Raw genomic sequence first — 23,414 nt, 5'->3', positions numbered from 1 at the left:
GTGTGTGCGTGCATGTGATTCTCAAAGTAGCCCTTTCTTGGCAGCCTCTCACATGGCTTCAGGATCCACCTCTGCCGCTGCTCCCTGGTGATCTGGGTGATAAAGAACCTCTCTCAGAACACTGCTGTGAGCATTCCAGGAGAGGGTGTGTGTACAGCACACAGCACACAGCCTGACTCGCAGCAGGCATGCAGTATGGGGAAGCTTTTTTTAAAAAATTCTGTATTCATTCATTCATTGGCAAGGGTGAGTGTGTGTGTTGTAGGGGACATTCTACTCTGAAGGACAGGCAGGAGAGGGCTGGACTGTGTAAGGTGCAGAAAGGAGACTCAGGCAGCAGGGGGAGCTGGTGATGGGGAGCGATAATAAGATCTTTACAATTTATTTATTTATTTTAAATATTTATTTTTATTTATTTGGCTGCATAGAGTCTTAGTTGTGGCACATGGGATCTAGTTCCCTGACCAGGGATTGAACCCAGCCCCCCTGTATTGGGAGCACAGAGTCTTAGCCACTGGACCACCAGGGAATTCCCGATAATAAGATCTTTAAACAGCTTACTCTTTTTTTTTTTCAATCTTCAGGTGATGAGACTATGAGTGACTTTTTTTTTTTACTTTTTTTCTTTGTGGTGGGAGGGTATAGTTCTAAGCAGCTTACTCCTCTGAGGACAGAAGAGTAGTGGGAGGGCAGGAGGCCAAGCTGGCCCGCTGAGAGACACTGGCGGCTCGGGGCTCAGGCACACCTGTCAGTGAGAAGGTTCACACCGTGTGAGCCTTCTGACGAGCTTCCAAGTGCATCACCGTCTCAAGGATCTTCACATCTCCCCAGTGCTTGTGGCTCACAACAAAGAGAAAGCTAACTGGCACCCCACACCAGTACTCTTGCCTGGAAAATCCCTTGGATGGAGCCTGGTGGGCTGCAGTCCATGGGGTCACGAAGAGTCGGACACGACTGAGCGACTTCACTTTCACTTTTTACTTTCATGCATTGGAGAAGGAAATGGCAACCCACACCAGTGGTCTTGCCTGGAGAATCTCAGGGATGGGGGAGCCTGGTGGTCTGCCATCTATGGGGTCTCACAGAGTCGGACACGACTGAAGCGACTTAGCAGCAGCAGCAGCAGCAACTGTCTGTTTTAGAGCTGGAATAATGGAATCTCAGAGAAGAGATGACTCACTTCCTTTAAAGCAAGGCAGGGGGAGGAGTCTTGCTTCTCAGGTGCTTGGCTTGGGCCATCAGCCCGTCCACTTTGGGGTGCAGATCTCAATCCTCCCCCTTCGGCCAAGGCTCAGATGAACGCTCTCCCCTTTAGGAAGTGTTCTCTGGCCACCTCAGCCCACGGGACTTGGCCTCTTCGGTGCTGGGGTGCTGTGGGGTGGCCGTCTCAATCGCTGTATCATTTACAGCTATTGTGTGTTCCCTCATCCACCCACCCACCCACTCGCCCGTTTGTCCAATAGTCCCTGGCTGGCCCAGGCGCCGGGCTGCTGGGGGTGGGGCAGGCAGCTCCGAAGCCTGAAGAATTAGGGCCTGTGTTAGGAGTTGAATTTGCCCCCGCCCCTCCATTCATGTTGAGGCTGAAATCCCCAGTACTTCAGAATATGACCTTAGAGGTTATATTACATGCAGTTAAGATGCATGTAATATATGTAATATATGACACATGTATAATATGTAATATATATAATGCATGTAATATATGACACATGTATAATATGTAATATATATAATGCATGTAATATATGTAATATATGACACATGTATAATACGTAATATATATAATGCATGTAATATATGTAATATATGACACATGTATAATATGTAATATATGTAATGCATGTAATATATGTAATATATGACACATGTATAATATGTAATATATGTAATGCATGTAATATATGTAATATACGACACATGTATAATATGTAATATATGTAATGCATGTAATATATGTAATATACGACACATGTATAATATGTAATATACGTAATGCTTGTAATATATGTAATATACGACACATGTATAATGTAATATATGTAATGCATGTAATATATGTAATATACGACACATGTATAATATGTAATATATGTAATGCATGTAATATATGTAATATATGTAATGCATGTAATATATGTAATATACGACACATGTATAATATGTAATATATGCAATGCATGTAATATATGACACATATATAATATGTAATATATATAATGCATGTAATATATGTAATATATGACACATGTATAATATGTAATATATATATATAATGCATGTAACATAAGTTCATTACATGAACTTACAAGCAGTTAAGATGAGGTCAGGGGAGTTCCTTAGTGGTTAAGACTCTGTGTTCCCAATGCTGGGGGCCCAGATTCAATCCCTGGTCAGGGAGCCAGCTCCCTCACACCACAGCTAAGAGTTTGCATGACACAAATAATAGATCCAGCATGCTACAGCAAAGACCCAGAGCGGCCAAATACATACATGAACACAAGTGAGGTCACTACAATAGGCTCTGGGCTTCCCGGTGACTCAGACCATAAAGAGTCCGCCTGCAATGCAGGAGACACAGATTCCATCCCTGGGTCGGGAAGATCCCCTGGAGAAGGAAATGGCAACCCACTCCAGTATTCTTGCCTAGGAAATCCTGTGGACAGAGGAGCCTGGCAGGCTACAGTCTATGGGGTCACAAAGAGTTGGACAGGACTGAGCGGTTAACACTTTCACTTTCAGAGAAGGCCCTAATTCAATATGACTGATGTCCTTATAAAAACAGAGAAGAACACAACATTGTTAATCGACTATACCCCAATATAAAATAAAAATTAAATTAGAAAGGAATTTGGATACAGAGGCAGACACATGCAGAGAGAACATCATGTGAGATGAAGGCAGAGACTGGAGGGATGTTTCCAGAAGCACCTAAGGGAGAACTTTTGGGAGCACCAAAGACCACCAGCAAACCCCCGGGAGGGGGGCTGGAGGCCTAGATCCTCCTTCACATTCCTCAGCACGAATCAGCTCAATCTCAGACTTACAGCCTCCAGAACCGTAAGAGAATACATTTCTGTTGTGTAAGGTACCACGCTGTGACACTTTGTTATGGCAGCCCCAGCATTAAGACAGTCTGGTAGGAGAGGGAAGCCTGTATGAGCCACCTGATCTGGACTGCAGGTCAGGAATGGCTTCCTAGAGGTGATGCTGACCTGGGCATTGCAGAATGAGTAGGAGTTCATCAGCCAAAAGAAGTCAGGGTAGGATATCCAGGCAGAGGGAAGAATATATGTAAAACCCAGGAGAGGCATGAGGGTATGTCAGAGACTCTTCCTTGAACTGCCTGCCGTGTCCATGCACCTGAGGCCTGGAAACAGTGATGACATCCTTCATTCCAAGATAATGGAAGTATTTTTACCAGGAGGTCCCTTGAGCCCATGTGGCGACATGCATCATTCTCACCAGCAGGGGGCCCTCACATGCTCTTAGTGACGGCGGAAGAGGGGCCAGGTGGGCACAGGTGGCTCAGCTGGTAAAGAATCGCCTGCAATGCAGGAGACCTGGGTTCGATCCCTGGGTTGGGAAGATCCCCTGGAGAAGGGCAAGGCTACCCACTCCAGTATCCTGGCCTGGAGAATTCCATGGACTGTATAGTCCACGGGGTCGTAGAGTCGGCCACGACAGTGACGTTCACTGACTCACTCACTCACTCAAGGCCTCTGCTCTGGGGAGGAGGTGCAGCCAGCCCCGGGGACACTGGCGGCGCCACAGGACACAGCTTGCCTGGGGGAAGCCACACTCGGTCACACGGCCTTCGGTATAAGTACTTTATTTCAGTTACAATGGTGCCACACAGAACTACAGTAGCACGGAACGTGATAATACAAAAAAGCAGATTCCCAGCTCCAAACCCCACTCCCCTGTCCCCGCAGAGACGCCGGCCCGTGGGGCTCCCTTGAGGGAGGGCGGCTGCCCAAAGCTCCAGGGCAGGGGGCGGGCACCAGGCGGGTGGGGGCTTCGCTTGCTTCCACGCCTGCGCTGCCCTCTGCCCCCCGGAAGCGGTGAGGGCAGCAGACGCCCCGTCTGGCTGGACCCTTGGCCCTGGACGGCTGCCGTTTGCCGGGGGCTCCCAGTCCCCAGACCAGGGGGCTGGGACCCTGCTCTGGGGAGGCTGGAGAGCGGGAGAGAGCCCGGCCCTCCGTGGCGGCGTGAGCGGCAGCCTGCGAACTCCGCTCCTTCTCCGCCCCGTGCTCCCTTCCTCTGACGAGCCCCCCGACGACTCCCCGCCCCAGCTCACCTGGCGGTGGCCGAGCTGCCGTCTGCTCCTCCGGGGGACTCTGGCTCCTCTGGGGGGCGGCGGGCCTCAGCCACGCGGAGGAGACGGCATTGCCCGTGCCCTACCACCTCAGGCCAGACCCACCGTGCCTGCCCCCTGAACCGCCCCCCCAGCCAGGAGCACTCCCCAAGAAGAGGAGGGTCCCCGGCAAGTACTGTCTCCACTCAGCCAGGCCTGAGGGTGGGCTGGAGCCCGGGGCACGTTCAGGGGGTCCTCAGAGTCCTGACCGCGGTGCCGCTGACGGGCAGGCCCAGGCCTCTGGGCAGCCATGAGGGGGCAACTGTGTGGGCCCTGGTGCAGAGGGTGGTCTCCTTGGCGGGGGCCTGGGCGCAGCCCCAGATAAGGCACTCAGCGGGAAGCCAGGGCTGCCTGTGGTCCTGGGAGCCAGGAAGGGAGGTGGCGGAGGTCGGAGCCCAAGCGAGGACCCGGTCCCCGGGCGATGAGCGCTGCTTTCTCTCTTCTTCCCCTGGGAGAAGAGGCGTGCAAGGCAGACTCCGAAACGGCTGGGATGGGGCGCTGCAGAGCGGCTGCGGGTCCCGGGCTGGTGGAGGTGCCCAAAAGCAAGGGGACAGAGAGAGGACCCCGTGGCATGGCAGAGAGCTCTGACGGGGGGTCTCAGCCTCGCAAGGCTCGTGACCCAGGTCCGGGGTGCTCGGGCACATCCAGACTGGGTTGGAGGGCACAGACCTGGCCTCACGCAGCCATCAGTCCCCTAGTGTGACTCAGGGGACCGGAGTTTCCTTGCTGGGGGGTCCCCACTGATGGACTCTAGGTTCAGAGGCAGGTATCCCCAGGGGGTGGTGCCAACTAGCTGCCCCTCCCTCTGCTGGGAGTAAGAACCAGGGGAGGGGGCTGGAACCACACACCCCAAGGGCAGAAGCACCTCTCCACGTGGGGACCTGCTCAGTGGCCCGGAATCCTGCTTCAGCCCAACCTTGTAGCAAGGAAGGAAGAGAGGGAGCTAGTCAGGGGCTTTCCCTTGTCCACAGGTTATTTAGAAAAACAGAACATAATAAATATACCGATCCTTTCCATAAAAAAAAAAAAGTGTTTTAAATGCATCATTTCCCTGAAGGTTTCCAGTGTATTCCACAATGTTTAAAAAATAGTTTCCCCAAAAATATATCTTTAAAGCATTTGACACAGTGGTATTTGTGGTATATCTGGTGCTGCATGTGGGCGGAGGGGGCTGGGCCCCCCTGCCCTTGTCGGTGAGGGTCCAGGCCCGGTAGGCAACCCGGCTAACACCCCAACACCCATCAGAGTTGACACACGTGTGCCTGGGATGAGCGGGTCTTCACAGGGGGTCAAATCTCAGCTTACGGTGAGAGCTCATGTCACAGGCTTGGTTCCGGCTGACCACCCTGCAGCGTCGGGGGAGGGGGCTGGCCGCCGGATGGAGGGGGCAGTCTTGTGGGCCCAGGGGTGTGTTCTCGGGCCCCCCCCCCCCGCCTTGCCCTCCATCTCGGCTCTGGGTGCCTGGCCCTTCACCAGACTTCACACTTGTGATGCGGGTTCATGGGTGAGCCGGGCGGGCAGTGGAAGTGTTCCGAGAACTCCTTGGAGTTGGAGATGGAGCCGATGACCCGGAAGCGGGAGGGGCTGTGGGGATCGGTGATGAGACCTTCGTGCGAACTCTCGGGGGTGCGGACGGAGCACCAGACCTTTGAGGGGGTGATAAAGGAGAGGGCAGAGTCACTGCGGTCCCTGAGGCCGCCAGACTGGCCCCATCACTGTAACAGGGAAATAAGCGCCCCTCTGGTTCTGAGACCCCCATGACAGGCCTGCCACCTGGGTTAGGAGGAAGCAGAGGGCTGGGGGCCTTCATCCAGCTTCCTCTCCTGCAGCCAGACCAGCTGAATGTCTGTCCTGGGCATGTGAGATACGCTTCACCTGCACAAAAGATTCTGCCCCTAAACCAGTTTGAACACTTTGCACTGAGTCCAGATCACTCCTTTCCTGGGCAGAACCAACTGACTCGTGACCTTGTGGCTCTGGGCACCAACAGAAATCTACACGCTGATTGCCAACTCTAGGGACGACCTGGGACGCCTTGAGTTTAAGACATTTCTAGAACCGCAGAACTGGGAGGGCCCTTAGCCATCCAAGCAAACCTGTCCTCTCCTCTACTTGATGCAGGAGTTCCTCTAACAGGGTTCTCGACCCTTCCTTGAATTTCTCCAAAGATGAAGCTCGCCCTCTTAAAGGGTAAATGCCCTGTGGACGGACCCACGAGCTAGGGCTTCTCTATTTGAGGAAATTTGCCTTTTGGTTTTCAGCGCTCCTAGAACTCAAGATGGCAGACTGTGCCTGGGTATTAGTTTTTCCTCTAAAGAACTCACCTGTGCAAAACTCAGGAAGAAGAGCTGGTTGTTGGTGAGACCCAGGGTGGGCAGTGTCTGCTCAGCCCCATTCTTCTTGACCCAGTTCTGGTAGGCCTGTGGGGAGAACAGAGCTCAGGGTCCCCGTGACACAGGAACAATCGGGGTGGCAGTGAGGGGCTAGTGGGGGCAACCTTCGAAGATACATCCTGTTGGGACAGGGCCTGGCTTCTGGGGGTCTTGGGCCTCAGCTCTGAGCCTAACTCAGCCTAGAGGAGCCGCCCTCTACCTGCACTCATCCCAAAGGGAGCTCATTCAACCCCACGGCTTTAAATACCACCTCCATCTAAATACAGATGCACTCTGCCAGCTCCAGCCTTTCCTGGGAACATTCAACTGCTCCAGCTGGACATCCAAGATGCATTTTACACACACACACACACACACACACACACACAGCTTTCCCATCACAGTAAATGATGCCAACCACAAAAGCTGAGCACCAAAGAACTGATGCTTTTGAAGTGTGATGTTGGAGAAGACTCTTGAGAGTCCCTTGGACTGCAAGGAGATCCAACTAGTCCATCCTAAAGAAAATCAGTCCTGAATATTCATTGGAAGGACTGATGCTGAAGCTGAAACTCCAATACTTTGGCCACCTGATATGAAGAACTGACTCACTGGAAAAGACCCTGAAGCTGGGAAAGACTGAAGGCGGGAGGAGAAAGGGATGACAGAGGATGAGATGGTTGGATGGCATCACCGACTTGATGGACATGAGTTTGAGTAAACTCCAGGAGTTGGTGATGGACAGGGAGGCCTGGCACGCTGCAATGCCATGGGGTCGCAAAGAGTCGGACACGACTGAGCAACTGAACAGAACTGAACCACCTAGTTACTCAGGCCCAAACCCCAGGACCCTCCTTTGATTCATCTTTCAATCAACCAAACAGCCCTACTCTAACCACATCTCACCCTTCACGTTGCTCTAGCCCATCTCTTGCCTGGACAACCTCACAGCAGCTTTCTAACTAGTCTCCTTGACCTCAAACTGGTCCAATTCCAACCCCATCCCAACACAGCAACTCAGGTCATCCTCATAAAGCAGGGGCTGGCGACATTTTCTGTAAAGGGTCAGAGAGTAAGTCTTTTCAGCTTTGGAGGCCAAACAGTTTCTCTGCTGCAACGGCTCAAGGAACACCCTGATAGATGAAAACAATCACAGGCACCATGGAGATGAGTGGGTGTAGCTGTCCCCTCTCTCCCACAACTTTGATTTATTTTTATTGATTTAGCCAGCTAAGGGCTGGATGTGGCCCCCAGGCTGTAGGTCTGCTGACCTGGTTGTAGAGGGTGACGCAGATCCTTCCCCTGTGCAAACCCCCGCAGTGGCTCCCGCTGCAGCCAGAATAAACCCCAAGGTCCTTGCTCAGTCAACAGAGGCCGTAGCCGGGACAGCCACTCCTCCGGCCGCCCCTCCTGCACCGGGCCATACCCTCCATCCCTGCCACATCCTTCTTCCTGTCCTGGGCTGTGCGAGGCTTGGGTCCACCTCGCGGCCTCGGCATTTACTCTTCTTTCCCTGCCTCTTTCTCACCCTACTAGACTCCGTTCAAAGGTCATCCCCTCTAGAAGGCCTCCCCTGACCACCCTCTCCCCTATTTCTCTTTATTCCTTTGGCCTGTCTTGTCTTCTTCATCTTATCAGCACCTGACATCATCACATTTATCCATGGAGGTGTGAACTGCCTTCCTCCCCATCCCTGACACGCTACAGTTGGGGGCTTCATGAGAGCAGGACCCATCGCTGTTTCGTCCCAGAACCACCAGCACCAAAACAGCGGGTCAAAAGTTTGCAACACACTTTCCCCGAGTAACAGACATCGGGCAAGTCACTGGATGTTTCTGGGTTGTTTCTGGTTGGTTCTGTCTCCTGTACTGCTGCTGCTGCTGCTGCTAAGTCGCTTCAGTCATGTCCGACTCTGTGCGACCCCACAGACGGCAGCCCACTAGGCTCCCCTGTCCCTGGGGTTCTCCAGGCAAGAACACTGGAGTGGGTTGCCATTTCCTTCTCCAATGCATGAAAGTGAAAAGTGAAAGTGAAGTCGCTCAGTCATGTCCAACTCTTCGTGACCCCATGGACTGCAGCCCACCAGGCTCCTCCGTCCATGGGATTTTCCAGGCAAGAGTACTGGAGTGGGGTGCCATCGCCTTCTCCATCTCCTGCACAGTTGGCGTGAAATACCTAATCGTAGAGTTCCCAGCGGCCCCGGCCCACAGGCCTCAGCACACAGCATCTCTTGGGCTTCCTGCTCTTGCTGCCACGGGGAGGAGGAGGAGGCTCTGCCTTAGCCTCTGGCATCTCTCTCTTCCAACTCAGCCAACATCGCCGAGGGCCACCCCAGACTAGACCCGGCGCCCAAGCCGTCACGTGCCATCTCTCTCACACCCAGCAATGCAGGGACGAACACAGCCACATGCACAGAGGCTCAGGGAGGCTGAGTGACTCACTCCAGAACCAGGACTGGAGCCAGAACTGGCTCCGTGAGCAGTGTCCCCCTCCCTCCCCGCCCTGGCCCACTGCTGCCTGGGTCAGGGGCAGCTTCCCCTGCAAAGGGAGGGACAGGCAGGTCTTCAGGTGGGTCCAGCCCAAGCCCATTCTGGTGACCCTCAGTGGGGGGTGGACTTGGGGTACACAGCCTGTGTGTGCCAGGTCCAAGCCGGGCGCTTCACAGACACCCTTTCACTCGGTCCGCACTGCCACCCATTCCACAGATGCGGCCACTGAGGCCCAAAGACGCCGTTGTGCATGCCCACCACTCTTAACCGAGAAGCATCTGGACAGACCCAGAGCTGGGTCTGGGGTGTGCAGGGAGGGGCCTCCTACCCGATAGGCCGCCTTGAGGCCCCCATTGTCGGCGATGTTTTCGCCGAGGGTGTGCCGGCCGTTCACCGGCTCCCCGTTCACGCTGTAGTTGCCGTACTGCTCCACCATGCATGCGGTCTGCTGCTTGAACGCCTCCACGGACGAGTTCTTCCACCAGGGCCGGAGGTTCCCATCCTTGTCGTACTCTCGGCCTGCGGGGTCAGAGGGCAGCGTCAGGCTGGGCGGGGGAGAGACACAGCTGGGCACTGAAGGGCCCGGATGCATCAGCCATCTGGGGTGGGTGGGGGAGGGAGGAACGTGACCCGCCTAAGGACCCGCACGTTCAAAGTTCCGGTGGAGCTGTATTCATGGTCGAGGCTGGTGAAGGGCCTCTGACCCTGCGCCCAGTGGCGGGGGGAAGGCAGCGGGCAGCGCAAAGGTCACAGGAAGGTCCTGCCTCCTCATTTTGTCTCAGGGTCCCCAAGGCAGGAGGCAATGAGGGGGATTCTGGACGTTAGCTGGTGAGGCACTAACTCTTCTACTTGTCGTTGGACCAGAGAAGTCTCTGGGGTAGTGGAGGAATGTTCGCTCCCCACTGACTACAGGGGGAGCACTGTTCTACCCCCCAGCACCTCACACCTTCGGGGAGCGGGGTGTCCCACTGTGAGCCTGCCCAGTCCTCATAATCACCACATGATCAGCACACCCATTTTATAGATAAGAAAATAGAGGCCTGAGGAAATGATGGGGCTTGTGAGAGGGCACACAAATTGGCAGGTGTCTGGGCCAGGATTTTAACTTTCCATCTCCTCCTGTCTCCAAGGCTAAGATGCATAGGAGCAAAAGCAGCAGCAGCGGTGCCAGGAAGGTGGGGATTCATCTGAAGAGGACCCCGAGGAACCCGTACCTTGATCATCAAAAGCATGAGTCAGCTCGTGGCCCACGACGACGCCGATGCCGCCGAAGTTTAAGGCACTGGAAGGGGAGACACGGGGGTGAGAGTGATGCCGTGTGGGACGGGCCCACCACTTCCTCAGTCTGGAGACACAGCAGAGTCCTGCAGGGCTCCAGCCGGGCCCAGAGCCAGTCAGAACCTGGAGAGCCAGCTACACTCCAAGCACCGTGCCAGGCACTGCCCTCTTGGGTCAGTGCGAAGAGCTAGGCCTCAGTAACTGACTATAAGGGAGCAAATGGAGGTGTGGGATGGTTCAGCTACGTTGCCCAAGGGCCACTCAGCCAGCAGAGAGCAAGCCTGTTCAGATCCAGGCCTGTGGGGAATTCACTTCTGAGACTTCTCACCCTTCCCAACTTCCCAGCTGAGACTGTTCTAGAATATCACTAGAGGGGCACTCCCCTGTTTGGGGCTCCTGCCTCCATGATGGTATCACTGACTTGATGGACATGAGTTTGAACAGGCTTCGGGAATTGGTGATGGACAGGGGAGGCCTGGCATGCTGCCAAGAGTCGGACACTACTGAGCGACTGAACTGAACTGCCTCCATGATGAGCCCTGAGTTCTCACTGTGTAGGGACTCTGAGGTCTAGGAGACCCCGGAGGGAAGCACAGGGAGTGAGAGTGTTGTTTCCATGGCAACGTCTCCTGGCCAGTGGAACAAGGAGCCCTCGGTGAGACAGGTTTGGAGGCGGGCTGACCCAGCTGTCAGGCTGGCCCGGGGGGGTCTGCTGAGGGGTTGCGGGGAGGGGGGGGTGGGGGCAGGGAGGAGATGGGATGGAGCCTCAGGAGCGTCCTACTTGGGTGAAGAGCGGGTGTAGAATGGCGCCTGCAGGATTCCGGCCGGAAACACGATCTCGTTCTTGGTGGGCGAGTAGTAGGCGTTCACCATGGGCGGGGTCATGCTCCACCTGCAAGCGAGACACACGTGGAAGATCCGACCTCATGGAGGGCGGTAGGCGGGGACAGCCCATCTGGGGCGTGTCGGGAGCCCTGAAAGTGTGGATTCCCCTGGGCCCCGGCCCAAGGCATGCAAGCATGAGGTAGCACTGCTTTTGAGAGAGGAAACTAGAAACACCCAAATGTCTGTTAGGAAGGAATTGGTTGAATTCGATGTCACATCGCACAGTGGAACAGTGAGACCCCGGCAAAGAGCGAAATGCGTTAACTAGTAAGGACCTACTGTACAGCACGGGGGGTGAGACTTCTCAAGGCTGTGTAAGGCCTATACGGGGAAAGAATCTAAAAAGAGTGGATTGTGTACGTGGAGAACTAACTGGTTCATCTCGTTGTACCCCTGAAACTAATGCAACCTTGTAAATCAGCTGCACTGCAATAAAAGTTAAAAACCAAAAACGAGAAAAAAGCTCCCCGTTCTCCACCATGGTTGTACCATTTTACACCTCCACCTGCCAGGCTGGATATTTCCAGGTGCCCAGCATCTTCTTCCGCACTAGAAACTATCAACTTTAGCTGTGTTAGCAAGTGTACAATGAAATCTCATTTTATATTTCATTTCACTATTAAAAATGTTGAACATCTCAAAAAAAAAAAACAAGGAACAAAATGGACCATTCTACACTAAAAAGTCATGACTCTCTAGGCTCAAAAATGAGCGTGTCAGCAGTTTTCAAAGTGTGCTGCACGGATACCTGGTGAGATGCTGCTGCTGCTGCTGCTGAGATGGGAAGCCCCCAACTCCCTTTCAGGGGCTCTGTGAGGCCGAAACTATTTTCATTAAAATAGTAAGATGCTATTTACCTTTCCCACCGTGTTGACATTATACGGATGGGGGAAAGGCAACGCTGGGTAAAACTGCCGGAGCCTCCGCTGAGTCAAGGCAGTGGTACCAGTTCAGTGGGTCACCATGTTCTTCACCAATAAAAAAAAATAAAATCTGTTCACTTAAGAATATCCTTGATGATGCAGCATAATAATTACCTTCATTAAATCTAGACCCTTGAGTGCAAGTCTCTTAACAGTCTGTGACCAGATGGGAAGCACTTGTAAGCATTTCTGTTTTTATTTCTTTTTTTAAACTTTTGGCCACACTGTGGCGTGTGGAACCTTAGTTCCCTGACCAGGGATTGAACCCACGTCCCTGCATTGGAAACATGGAGTCTTAACCAGTGGACCACCAAGAAGTCCCAGCATTTCTGTTTTTTTCACGGAATGCCATTTGTACTTGAGAGGATGATGGGTGTTTGACAGGCGTTTTCTTGAAAAACAGTGAGCGCATCACCTCAAGCAAAACAACTGACGCGGTTTGTTGCCAATGAGAAAAACTCAAGGTTTCAAAACAACTGAAATTTCAAGCAAAAACTTGAAAAACTGGTGTCGGCCACGGCAAACTTGATAGCTGTCCAATACTTAAAGACTTTTTTCTCTGGAGGTCAACAGCAACATTACCCGATGTAGACTTTTTTCGGATATATAATGTATAATGAAGATGGCACTGTTAGGAAGATACGTGAGACTCAGTGAAGCACTGTTTTCCAAATGGCCACTGCATGGTGTTGCAAAGTCACACGTGGGCAAAGGAAGGATCCATTCAAAGTGCAAGGCACACTGATGGAACAGTAGTGCAACAATGTGAAAAGCTTACGAACTGGTTTCAGACTCTGCAGTGCAATTAACCAGACAACCTTATTTTCAAAATAGAAACAGAGACACAGAGTAAAAAACAACCTATGGACACCAGGGGGGGAAAAGAGGGTGGGAGGATTGAGAGGGGAATTAACATATATACACTACTGATACCATGCTGCTGCTGCTGCTGCTAAGTCGCTTCAGTTGTGTCCGACTCTGTGCGGCCCCATAGACGGCAGCCCACCAGGCTCCCCCGTCCCTGGGATTCTCCAGGCAAGAACACTGGAGTGGGTTGCCATTTCCTTCTCCAATGCATGAAAGTAAAAAGTGAAAGTGAAGTCGCTCAGTCGTGTCCGACTCTTCGCGACCCCATGGACTGCAGCCCACCAGGCTCCTCCGTCCCTGGGATTCTCCAGGCAAGAGTACTGGAGTGGGCTGCCATCGCCTTACTGATACTATGAATCAGATAGATAACTAATAAGAACCTACTGTATAGCTCAGGGAATTCTGCTCAGGGCTCTGTGGCAACCTCAATGGGAAATCTGAAAAAGCAGGGACATACGTATGCGTGTGGCTGATTCATTTTCCTTACGGTAGAAACTAGCACAATATTGTAAAGCAACTCTACCCCAATACAAATTAATTTAAAACAATTACTGCCTGCCACGTTTAGTAGTACCAACGAGGCATGTACACATGTATCAAAAGGACTGCTAAAATATTCTTTCCTTTTCTAACTACATGTCTGTGTAAGGCCAGAGTATCTTTACATATTTCAAAACGATACATTGCAACAGACTGAAGGCAGGAGCAGATGTGAGAACCCTGCTGTCTTCCATTAAGCCAGACATTAAAGAAACTTGTAAAAAGTAAAACTATACCTCTCTTTTTAGTAAACTTTAGAAGAACAGTTCTTTTTCACAAAATTTTCAGAAAAGTCAGTGCAATCCCTGTAAACAAGTTTTTGGGGGTTCAATGATTTTTTTTTGAGCATAGAAGAGGCTCAGATGGTAGATATTAATGAAAAATTTGGCCTCCCAATGATCATTCTGATATGAAGGACCAGTGGGGAGTGGAGTGAGACAGAAAGGGTGTTTTCTCCGAGAGCCTAGCTAGTCACTATGTCTCCTCCAGATGAGTCCCACAGATATGCATTAAGTGTGGATACATTAATGAGTAGGAGACTTAATTTAAATGGAAAAGTTTAAGCTAAAAGACTTCTAGTAAATTCACAACACTGGGGTAGTGCTTGCACCGTATTCTGGAGATAAAAGACCACTTTCTTGTACGTTTAGGGTGTACCGTGGTTGAAGACAGAAAAAAAGAGGAAACAGAGCTGTTCAAACCCCTGTTGTCCACAAGGGGGAGCCAGCGGCAAAGAGAAAGAAGTGGCTTTCGCCCTTTGGCTTCCCTGATGGCTCAACAAGTGAAGAATCAGCCTGCAACGCAGGAGACGCAGGAGAAGTGGGGTTGATTCCAGGGTCCAGAAGATCCCCTGGAGTAGCAACTGACAACCCACCCCAGTCTTCCTGCCTGGGAAATCCCATGGGCAGAGAAGCCGGGTGGGCTACAGTCCATGGGGTTGCAAAGAGTCAGACAACTGAATACACGTGCGCGCACGCGCGCACACACACACACGCACACACGCACACACACATCTTATCTGCAGACAATGAAGCAAAGCCTTGAAGGCTGCAGCGGCAGAGCTGGGCAGTGATGTCAGGTGGACCCCCTCTGCCAACAGGCTGGACACTGAGGACACGCGGGCTCAGGCTGATCCCGGCTCCCGGCATCTGAGTGGGATAACACCAGTCCCCGCGGCTCAGAGGGCCGTCAGGACAGTTACATCCCCGCACACGATTCAGGCTGAAGGAGCGCTGGGCCCCCACACCCGCCTGCGGGAGCCAGCGTCCTCCCAGTGAGGCCCAGGGACTTACTGATCTCTGTTGGGCGCTTTCCGGAGCTGGTCGGCAGTGACCCTCCAGGAGAAGTTGAAAAACCGCATGGCGTTCTCGAAGTAGAGGTCTGGCACAGCGGTGTACTGGGCAGGAGGGAACAAGTCACAGGGTCAGAGCACGCTCAGGTCCTTGAATGCAAACCCTGTCTTCTAAAACTGAGGAAGCTGAAACCCCGCGTGGCCTGGGCACTGGTCCGCAGGGCAGACAAAAGCGAGGGGCAAGGGGCTGCAGGCTGGGGCACTTTTCTTGGCCTGCATTCTGGCCGGGGCTGGCGCCCTCTCCCTTCAGGGGCACACTAAGAGCTTCACCTAGGGCGGCCCAGCAGGGTCTCGGGGCAACAGGAAGCCCGTGCCATCGTGCCAGGGCCTTGGGTGGGCAATACGTCCAGCGGGGTCCAGAACTTTCTGCAATGATGGCCAGGTTCTATGCACACGTTGTCAGGTACTGTCAACATCAGCCACATGTGGCTCTAGGTCATTTGAAATGTGGCGAGTGCAACCTTTTAATTTAATGAATTAATTGATTTTAATTCTCTAAAGTAGGGACCTGTGGCCAGTAGCTGCCACACTGGCCAGCACAGATCTCATAAATGCAGCTGGGATCTGTGAACTACCAGGGGGCAGGCATGACTGCACACCTTCCTCCCCACTCAGCCTGGCCTTTTGGCTCTTGCCACAGGTGTGAGGTTCTCTCTCAGACCTGCTCTTTACATCAGGGCTCCAGTGAAAGGCCAGGCCCTTGGGGTCCGGACTCTAATCCAGATGGGGTCTGCCTGGGCTGTCTCCAGGAGCCCCTCATCTTGTATCATGATACCCTGGAGCATCTAAAATTATTCTCAAGGAAAAAGGCTGCGGATGAGTCCCATATTCTCAGCTGTAATTTTCATATTCTTAGGTTTTAAATATAACCACAACGAGAGGTTATTATAATTTCACAAATGCCTGAATTCACAAATTTCAATTACAAGGTATAAAGCGTTCGGGGCAGAAGCACAATCCATTTAACGGAGTGATTTGCCCAAAGCTCTAACCACCAGGGACGCATCAACCACCCCGCTGCCTAAATTCAGCTTAAACGTGCACCTGGGGTTTAGGCTTCCTCCTTCCCGTTAGCATTTCAAGGTCTGAACAAGAGGCCCAGGTTTCTCCGGGGAGGTGGGGAGAAGCCGGGGGACAGGAGGCAGGTCCAGGTTTCTCTGGGGGCTGGGAGCTATAGGGGGCTCCACTCTGATGCTTTTAGGGATGCAGTTATGCCTTCTAGGATCTGGTCGCCCCCCTCCCCCATTATCTCCCACTCATTGAATGGAGCGGACTATGCTGTGCTGGCCAAGGACTGCTGGTAGGTCCTGGGAGGCAGGGGCCACTGGCTGGCCCCAGGGGAGGAAGGAGGAGAGATTGGCCCCCTGGTGCCCAGTCCATCCCCAGACCCCACACCACTTCATCTCAAGACGTCTTGACAGTCATGGTGCCTCCAGCAGCCCACCCAGAGCAGCCTCTGCCCTTTCCCGAGTGGAGGCCCCCCAGGGGCATTTCAGGAATGCAAGGGGGGCAGAATGCAAGGGAGCCACTCACGTCATTGAACACTTTGTCCAGCTCCTTGGGGTCCATGATAAAGTTGGGGTAGCCTATCATGTTGTAGATCGCGTCCGCCTGGGCAGGAGAGACACAGAGGACAGTGAGCGCTCGGCAGGGCTCTGTGGGTGCCGGGCTCAAGGTCGGGGCCCAGGGAAAGCAGCCAGGCCCCTCCCGCTCAGGGCCTTCCTGTTCCTTTCTCTTGTCTAACTCTGCCTATCCTTGGGATCTCTGCCTCAGTGTCCCCTCTCCAGGGAAGCTTTCCGTGGCCTCCCCGCCTCCGCTGGACCATATCCAATCCTTCGTCACATCACTCTGTACCTCTCCCTTGCACATATGTTTTTTAAAATTATATTTATCTGGCTGTGCTGGGTCTCAGTTGCAGCACGTGGCATCCAGTTTCCCAACCAGGGGTCGAACCCGGGCCTCCAGCGTTGGGATCGCAGTCTTAGCCGCTGGGCCACCAGGGAAGTCCCTCCCTTGCACACTTAGCATTCTGTTTTCACCCGGTCATTAATCCGAGCTACGTGTTCACGGCTCTCCCGCCATCGTGCTGGACTACCCACAGCATCCGTGTTGGGCTCACCGGCTAGAGCCAGTCCCTCCTTCGCCCACCTCCTCCTTGGAGGTCGCGGCCCTCTGTGCAGGGCCCCTCCCAGCTCCTGGCCAGCCTCACCTTTTCCTTGGCCGATTTCCGAGTATCTTCATCCATCCACTTCAGAGTGCTCAGGCTCTCTTCAAACGCCTTCTTGATCTCCAGGATGATCTCGCTGGCCTGAGGAGACAGTCACGTGTGGGCACTGAACTTGTCCATGGGCAGCGGGCATCCCATGGAGAAGGATGCTGTGGGGCCAGAGACTAAACTCAGATCCTGGCTCCAGGCCTTGTGCTCCGAGGTGCTGGGCTGAGGAAGGGGGTCCACAGTCCTGGTTCCCCAACCTCCTTCCTCTAAACGCTAGCATCCTGTGAGAAGAGACGGATTTCTATAAACAGGGCTCCCTGGTCAAATACACTCAGGGCAAGCTCTGGGAACACTGGAAAAGACTCTTACGGCGGGACTTAGGGGTGCCTGTGCCGTGCGCTGTGATTCTTTTCAGAAATCCTAGGATGTGTATCTGTTCTCAGAGGTAGTGGCTCACGGAATTCCTTCTGGATGGACTGGGCTTTAACATCTAGAGAAGCCGAGTTCTGAGGGGTGGTTCCAGAAAGACTGTTCAGGCTGGAGATGAATGTCAAAAGCAGATCCAGAGGCTGAAAAAGACTCTGGAGCAGGGGAAGGGGGAGTCGGGCAGCAGGAGGAGCAGACAGACTGACGACGGACAGAACGTGACTCAGAATCTGCATCAGCCACTAACAGGCAGGTCACGTACGAGGTTTGAGTCAGTTTGCTAACCTCTGACTGCAAATAAAAAATCTGTGCAGTTAAAGTTAGTAATAAAAATGGTACTAAAGGAAATCAAGACTGAATATTTATTGGAAGGACAAATGCTGAAGCTGAGGCTCCAATACTTTGGCCACCTCATGCAAAGAGCCAACTCGTTGGAAAAGACCCTGATGCTGGGAAAGACTGAGGGCAGGAGGAGAAGGGGGTGACAGAGGATGAGATGGCTGGATGGCATCACTGACGCGATGGACACGAGTTTGAGTAAACTCTGGGAGGTGGTGAAGGACAGGGAGGCCTGGGGTGCTGCAGTCCGTGGGGTCTCAAAGAGTTGGACACAAGTCAGCGACTGAACCCCAACAGTAATGCCACAGCGGCTACCCCTCCCTGAGCCCGCATTCTGCTCCGGTTGCTGTCGTGTGCACAATGCCGTTCAGTCTCCGCCTGAGGGATGGACGCGCCCACCTCCATGTCCTTGGGCTCAGAGTATTGTCCCAAGACCCCCCACCAGGAAGAGACAAAGCCGGCATCCAGGCTGGGGCCCAGCTGTCTCCAGGCGCTCAGCCACAGGCGTCCTGTGGCCACCACCACTTCATGTCAAGCTGTTCTGTCAACATGACCTCTCTGGGCCCTGCCTACCCTTGGAGGTGGAGACGGCCAGACTAACCTCCCTGGGAAGCGGGAGGGGCTACGTGAAATCCTACAGACAAAGTGCCTGCCTCTATGATCATATTCTCTGTTGTAGATAACTCAGATTACGCAAGGCTTTAGAAAATGGAACCTTGGAGTTAGGGCCGGAGCCCTGGCCCGGGGTAGAGCCAGTCCAGAGCGGATGAGAGCGCGGCCTGGCAGGCTCACGGGGGAGGCGGGTGTGATGTCACGGCCTCCGTGTGTGGGGGGGCACTTACTATGTTCTTGCTGTCCTCAGCGAAGGTCGCTTTGACGAACATGGGGCCCAGGGCGAAGCCCAAGGTGTTCTCTGTATCACTCACACAAAACTTCCAGCGGGGAAGACACGTCTGGAAAACACAAGTCAGAGGGGTTAGTTGACACTGTCTGTCCAGGAGGTGGCAGAGCGGGGTCTGTGCTTCTGTCCAGAACTTGAGGGAGACCTTTCCTGACCCAGCGGAAGTTATTTTAGGCACTGGACCAAAAGGCCCGGGGATCACCCTAATCCCTGCCATCAATCGCTTCCTGCAGAGCACTCTACAGATGCTAAGGTATCCTGCAGAGCCACCAAAACAGACCTGGGAGGCAGATGAGGACACAGTCCACAAGGGGAAGCCGCTGCTCCAGTCGCCCTGCCGCCGGAACCATGACATGCCGGACTGCACACCCCACACCCCTCCTCTCTCCTGGAGGATGCTAAGGATCCTGGTCGCAAAGAACCTTGGGAAGTTCCCTTTCTACCCCCAAGTAACAGAAAACCCCAGAAGGGCTGCAGCCCCATTTAAAGCCTCTTGGAGAAAGAGCCACCACCGGGACCCTGTGGGATGACCGAAGTTCATCCAACCTCGGTCTCACTCACAAGCCCACCAGCCCACAAGATGTGCTGGAGGCTGGGCTGCAGCCTTCTGGAGCTGGGCCTGGGGCCAGGCACCTGGGCTGGGCTCAGCCTGCCTGCTCCTCTGCCCAGACCGCCTTTGTGGACAGTCCACATGACCACAAGCGGTGGCCCTGATCACACAAACCCCCACGCTGCAGGGAAGCTGGTCCTCTTAACCCTGAAGCACAGGTGGTGAAAATCACCCAGGCTCAGGGCAGCCTGCTTCACAATAGCCATCAACTGAAAACAACCCAGATGCCCGTCGACAGGCAGATGGATGAACAAAATGTGGTATTTTCATACAACAGCACGCGACTCGGCAACAAAAGGGGAAGGAGCGACGGACGCACACGACATGGGTGAATTTCACTGCCGTTAGGCCGAGCAAAAGAAGCCCACATGGCGTGTGGTTCCATCTACACCCACCTCTGGGGGGACAGGGCTGATGGGGGGACCGATGGGGGCGCAAGGGAGCCTCCTACACAGAGCACTCTGGACAAATGGGTGATGGACACGCTCGCCACCCTGATTGGGCTGGTGGTAACGGAGCGATTTCATTTGTCAACACTCACTGAACTGCATACTTAACGTACACATTTTTAGTCCATTCAGTTCAGTTCAGTCGCTCAGTCATGTCCAGCTCTTTGCAACCCCATGGACCATAGCACGCCAGGCCTCCCTGTCCATCACCAACTCCCGGAGTTTACTCAAACTCATGCCCATTGAGTCGGTGATGCCATACAACCATCTCATCCTCTGTCATCCCCTTCTCCTCCTTCCTTCAATCTTTCCCAGCATCAGGGTCTTTTCCAATGAGTCAGCTCTTCCCATCAGGTGGCCACAGTTTGGAGTTTCAGCTTCAGCATCAGTCCTTCCAATGAATATTCAGGACTGATTTCCTTTAGGATGGACTGGTTGGGTCTCCTTGCTGCCCAAGGGACTCTCAAGAGTCTTCTCCAACATCACAGTTCAAAAGCATCAATTCTTAGGCATTCAGCTTTCTTTATGGTCCAACTCTCACATCCACACATGACTACTGGAAAAACCATAGCCTTGACTAGACAGACTTTTGTTGGCAAAGTCATGTCTCTACTTTTGAATATGCTATTTAGGTTGGTCATAACTTTCTTCCAAGCAGCAAGTGTCTTTAATTTCACGGTTGCAGTCACCATTTGCAGTGATTTTGGAGCCCCCCAAAAATAAAGTCTCTCCCTGTTTCCACTGTTTCCCCATCTACTGGTATGTAGTTGGGCTTCCCACGTGGCTCAGTGGTAAAAAATCCACCTGCTCAGCAGGAGACTCGGGTTGCATCCCTGGGTTGGGAAGATCCCCTGGAGAAGGAAATGGCAACCCACTCTAGTATTCCTGCCTGGGAAATCCCATGGACAGAGGGGCCTAGTGGGCTACAGTCCATGGGGTCGCAGAAGAGTCAGACATGGCTCAGCCACTAGACAAAAACAATAACAAATTATACATTAGTTTAAAAGATCCTTAAATACCAGAGGGAAGAAAGAAAAAGGCCCTCCAGCCTTTTCTAAGTTCTTTTACTTCCTGGTTGTTAAATCCATTTAAACTCTCCCCCCACCCTGCCCTGGGTACAGAGGCCGACCACGCAGGAGGTCAGGACCAGAGGACTGTAGCTCCTGGGTTCCGTGAAGGCTCCAGGCTGGGGTGGCTGAATCATGGACCGATTCTTATTCATTGTCTTCTCAAGAGATTCTCTGCATAAACCCATCCATTCACGTGTGTGTTCATTAATTCACATAGCCAGTGTGCTCTGAGCAGTTCAGCTGTACCCTGACAGCTAGGGCTAGGTCCTGCCCTCAAGCGTCTCAGTCGAAGCACCCAGAACATCCGGGGGGAGAAGCAGATGCACAACAAGCCTAACAGCATCAGCACCAGTAGTTAATGCTTATTAAACATCTACTGGGTGCATTACTTTACTGACAAAGGTCCGTCCAGTCAAAGCTATACGGACCTTTTCCAGTGGTCATGTATGGATGTGAGAGTTGGACCATAAAGAAAGCTGAGTGCCAAAGAATTGATGCTTCTGAACTGTGCTGTTGGAGAAGACTCTTGAGAGTCCCTTGGACTGTAAGCAGATCCAACCAGTCCATCCTAAAGGAAATCAGTCCTGAATGTTCATTGGAAGGACTGATGTTGAAGCTGAAACTCCAATACTTTGACCACCTGATGCAAAGAGCTGACTCATTGGAAAAGACCCTGATGCTGGGAAAGACTGAAGGCAGGAGGAGAAGGGGACGACAGAGGATGAGATGGTTGGATGGCATCACTGACTCGATAGACATGAGTTTGAGCAAGCTCTAGGCGTTGGTGATGGACAGGGAGGCCTGGCTTGCTGCAGTCCATGGGGTCACAAAGAGTCCAACACGACTGAGCGACTGAATTGAACTGGTTCTGGGCCCTATTCCCTAGAACCCTCCTACAACCTTACGAAGCAGGTTCTCTCTGTGCTCCTTTGTGGAGTGTGGTACCCTTTAGAGCAGACTTTGTGGGGATCCCCCTGTGTAATCCCAGTCAGCCCTCTGGTAAACAGGGCAGTGATGAGTTATTTCATTTTGCAGATAGAAAGACTAAGCTCCCTGATCTAATGAAGTGATTTGCCCAAGGCTGTGTGGTTAGGAGACTCTTGAGAGTCCCTTGGACCCTGATGCTGGGAAAGATTGAGGGCAGGAGGAGAAGGGGACAACAGAGGATGAGATGGTTGGATGGCATCACCGACTCAATGGACATGAGTTTGAGTAAACTCCGGGAGTTGGTGATGGACAGGGAAGCCTGGTGCGCTGCAGTCCATGGGGTCGCAAAGAGTCGGACACGACTGGGCAACTGAACTGAACTGAACTATGTTAGGAATTTATTCCTAACCTAACTATGTTAGGTTAGGAACTTCCCTGCTGGTCCAGCGGTAAAGAATCTGCCTGCCAATGCAGGGGGCGCGGGTTGAATCCCTGGTCCGGGAAGGTCCCACATGCCACAGGGCAACTACGCCCGTGTGCCACCACCACTGAAACCCGTGCACCTGGAGTCCGTGCTCCACTCTAAGAGAAGTCACCACAGCCAGAAATCAGAGCACTGCAACTAGAGAAAGCCCCTGCGCACAGCAGCGGGAGACCCGGAGCAGCCAAAAATACATCAATAACTAAATAAAATTATATTAAAAAAAGGTTGTCTGGTCAGAGGAGGCAGTGGAAATTCAGATCTTCTGACGCAAAGTGCTGCATTATTATCTCCCTATATCAGTGGACAACTGGACGCTCCATAAAGCTTTAGGAAATTAAAAGTGTTTTCCCACATGGAAGCCATTCCCCAGGGTCCTGTGAGATGAGATCAGGAATGACCCCAAACAAAAGATGGGAAAACGGAGGCTGAGAGAGGCGCCAGGACTACCCAAGGTCACACAGGGCTGTCCTGTGAGTTGTGCTGGATACAAGCTGGGTGGACCCGGCCAGGACCCAGGAGCAGTCATGACAGGGGGTGAGGAGGGTTGGAGAAGGAGAAATAGATAGGCAGTATCCCTCCATCCGGGGGCATCCAGCGACCCCCGGCCCAGAGCCTCGCACCTGCAGGGTCTCCCAGCTACCCCTGCTTCTGCCCAGGCCTCTGTGTGTCCCAGCAGCTCTCAGCATCTCACTAGTCAGAGCGGCAGCTGCACCATGAGCCTGGCCCAGGGAACTCTAAGTATAAAGTCCAGTAGTTTTATATCTACCAACCAATCTCCAGAACTTTTCACCTTGCAGATCTGAAACTCTGTACCTATTTGACAACTCCTCACTCTGCCCTCCCCTCTGCTGCCTCTGGCAACTATTAGGACGCTCAGTTGTAACTTTTGGTTCCTGCAGAGCTGAAGCTGAGTGGTGCAGAGCTTAGAAGGACA

At 52.9% G+C, this 23,414-nt stretch overlaps 1 protein-coding gene across 2 annotated transcripts in view; it reads right to left on the bottom strand.

The window, feature by feature from the left end:
* Positions 1 to 3,813: 3,813 nt before the first annotated feature.
* ECE1 (endothelin converting enzyme 1) overlaps positions 3,814 to 23,414 on the bottom strand; it is a 125,284-nt gene continuing 105,683 nt past the window's right edge. For both annotated transcript variants that reach the window (XM_061394163.1, XM_061394162.1), the window contains exons 11-19: positions 18,882 to 18,992; positions 17,269 to 17,367; positions 16,593 to 16,670; positions 15,001 to 15,104; positions 11,275 to 11,385; positions 10,430 to 10,497; positions 9,544 to 9,734; positions 6,679 to 6,774; positions 3,814 to 6,000 (exon numbers count right to left, since the gene is read on the bottom strand). In XM_061394163.1, the coding sequence (XP_061250147.1) occupies positions 5,824 to 6,000; positions 6,679 to 6,774; positions 9,544 to 9,734; positions 10,430 to 10,497; positions 11,275 to 11,385; positions 15,001 to 15,104; positions 16,593 to 16,670; positions 17,269 to 17,367; positions 18,882 to 18,992 (1,035 nt within the window). In that variant the 3' untranslated portion in view covers positions 3,814 to 5,823. The remainder of the gene's footprint in view (positions 6,001 to 6,678; positions 6,775 to 9,543; positions 9,735 to 10,429; positions 10,498 to 11,274; positions 11,386 to 15,000; positions 15,105 to 16,592; positions 16,671 to 17,268; positions 17,368 to 18,881; positions 18,993 to 23,414) is intronic.

Source organism: Bos javanicus, chromosome 2 (assembly GCF_032452875.1).
Source record: "Bos javanicus breed banteng chromosome 2, ARS-OSU_banteng_1.0, whole genome shotgun sequence".
In the NCBI taxonomy this organism is placed as follows: domain Eukaryota; kingdom Metazoa; phylum Chordata; class Mammalia; order Artiodactyla; family Bovidae; genus Bos; species Bos javanicus.
The sequence above is the reverse complement of the archived record's forward strand: the minus strand, read 5'-3'. Positions and strand labels throughout refer to the sequence as shown.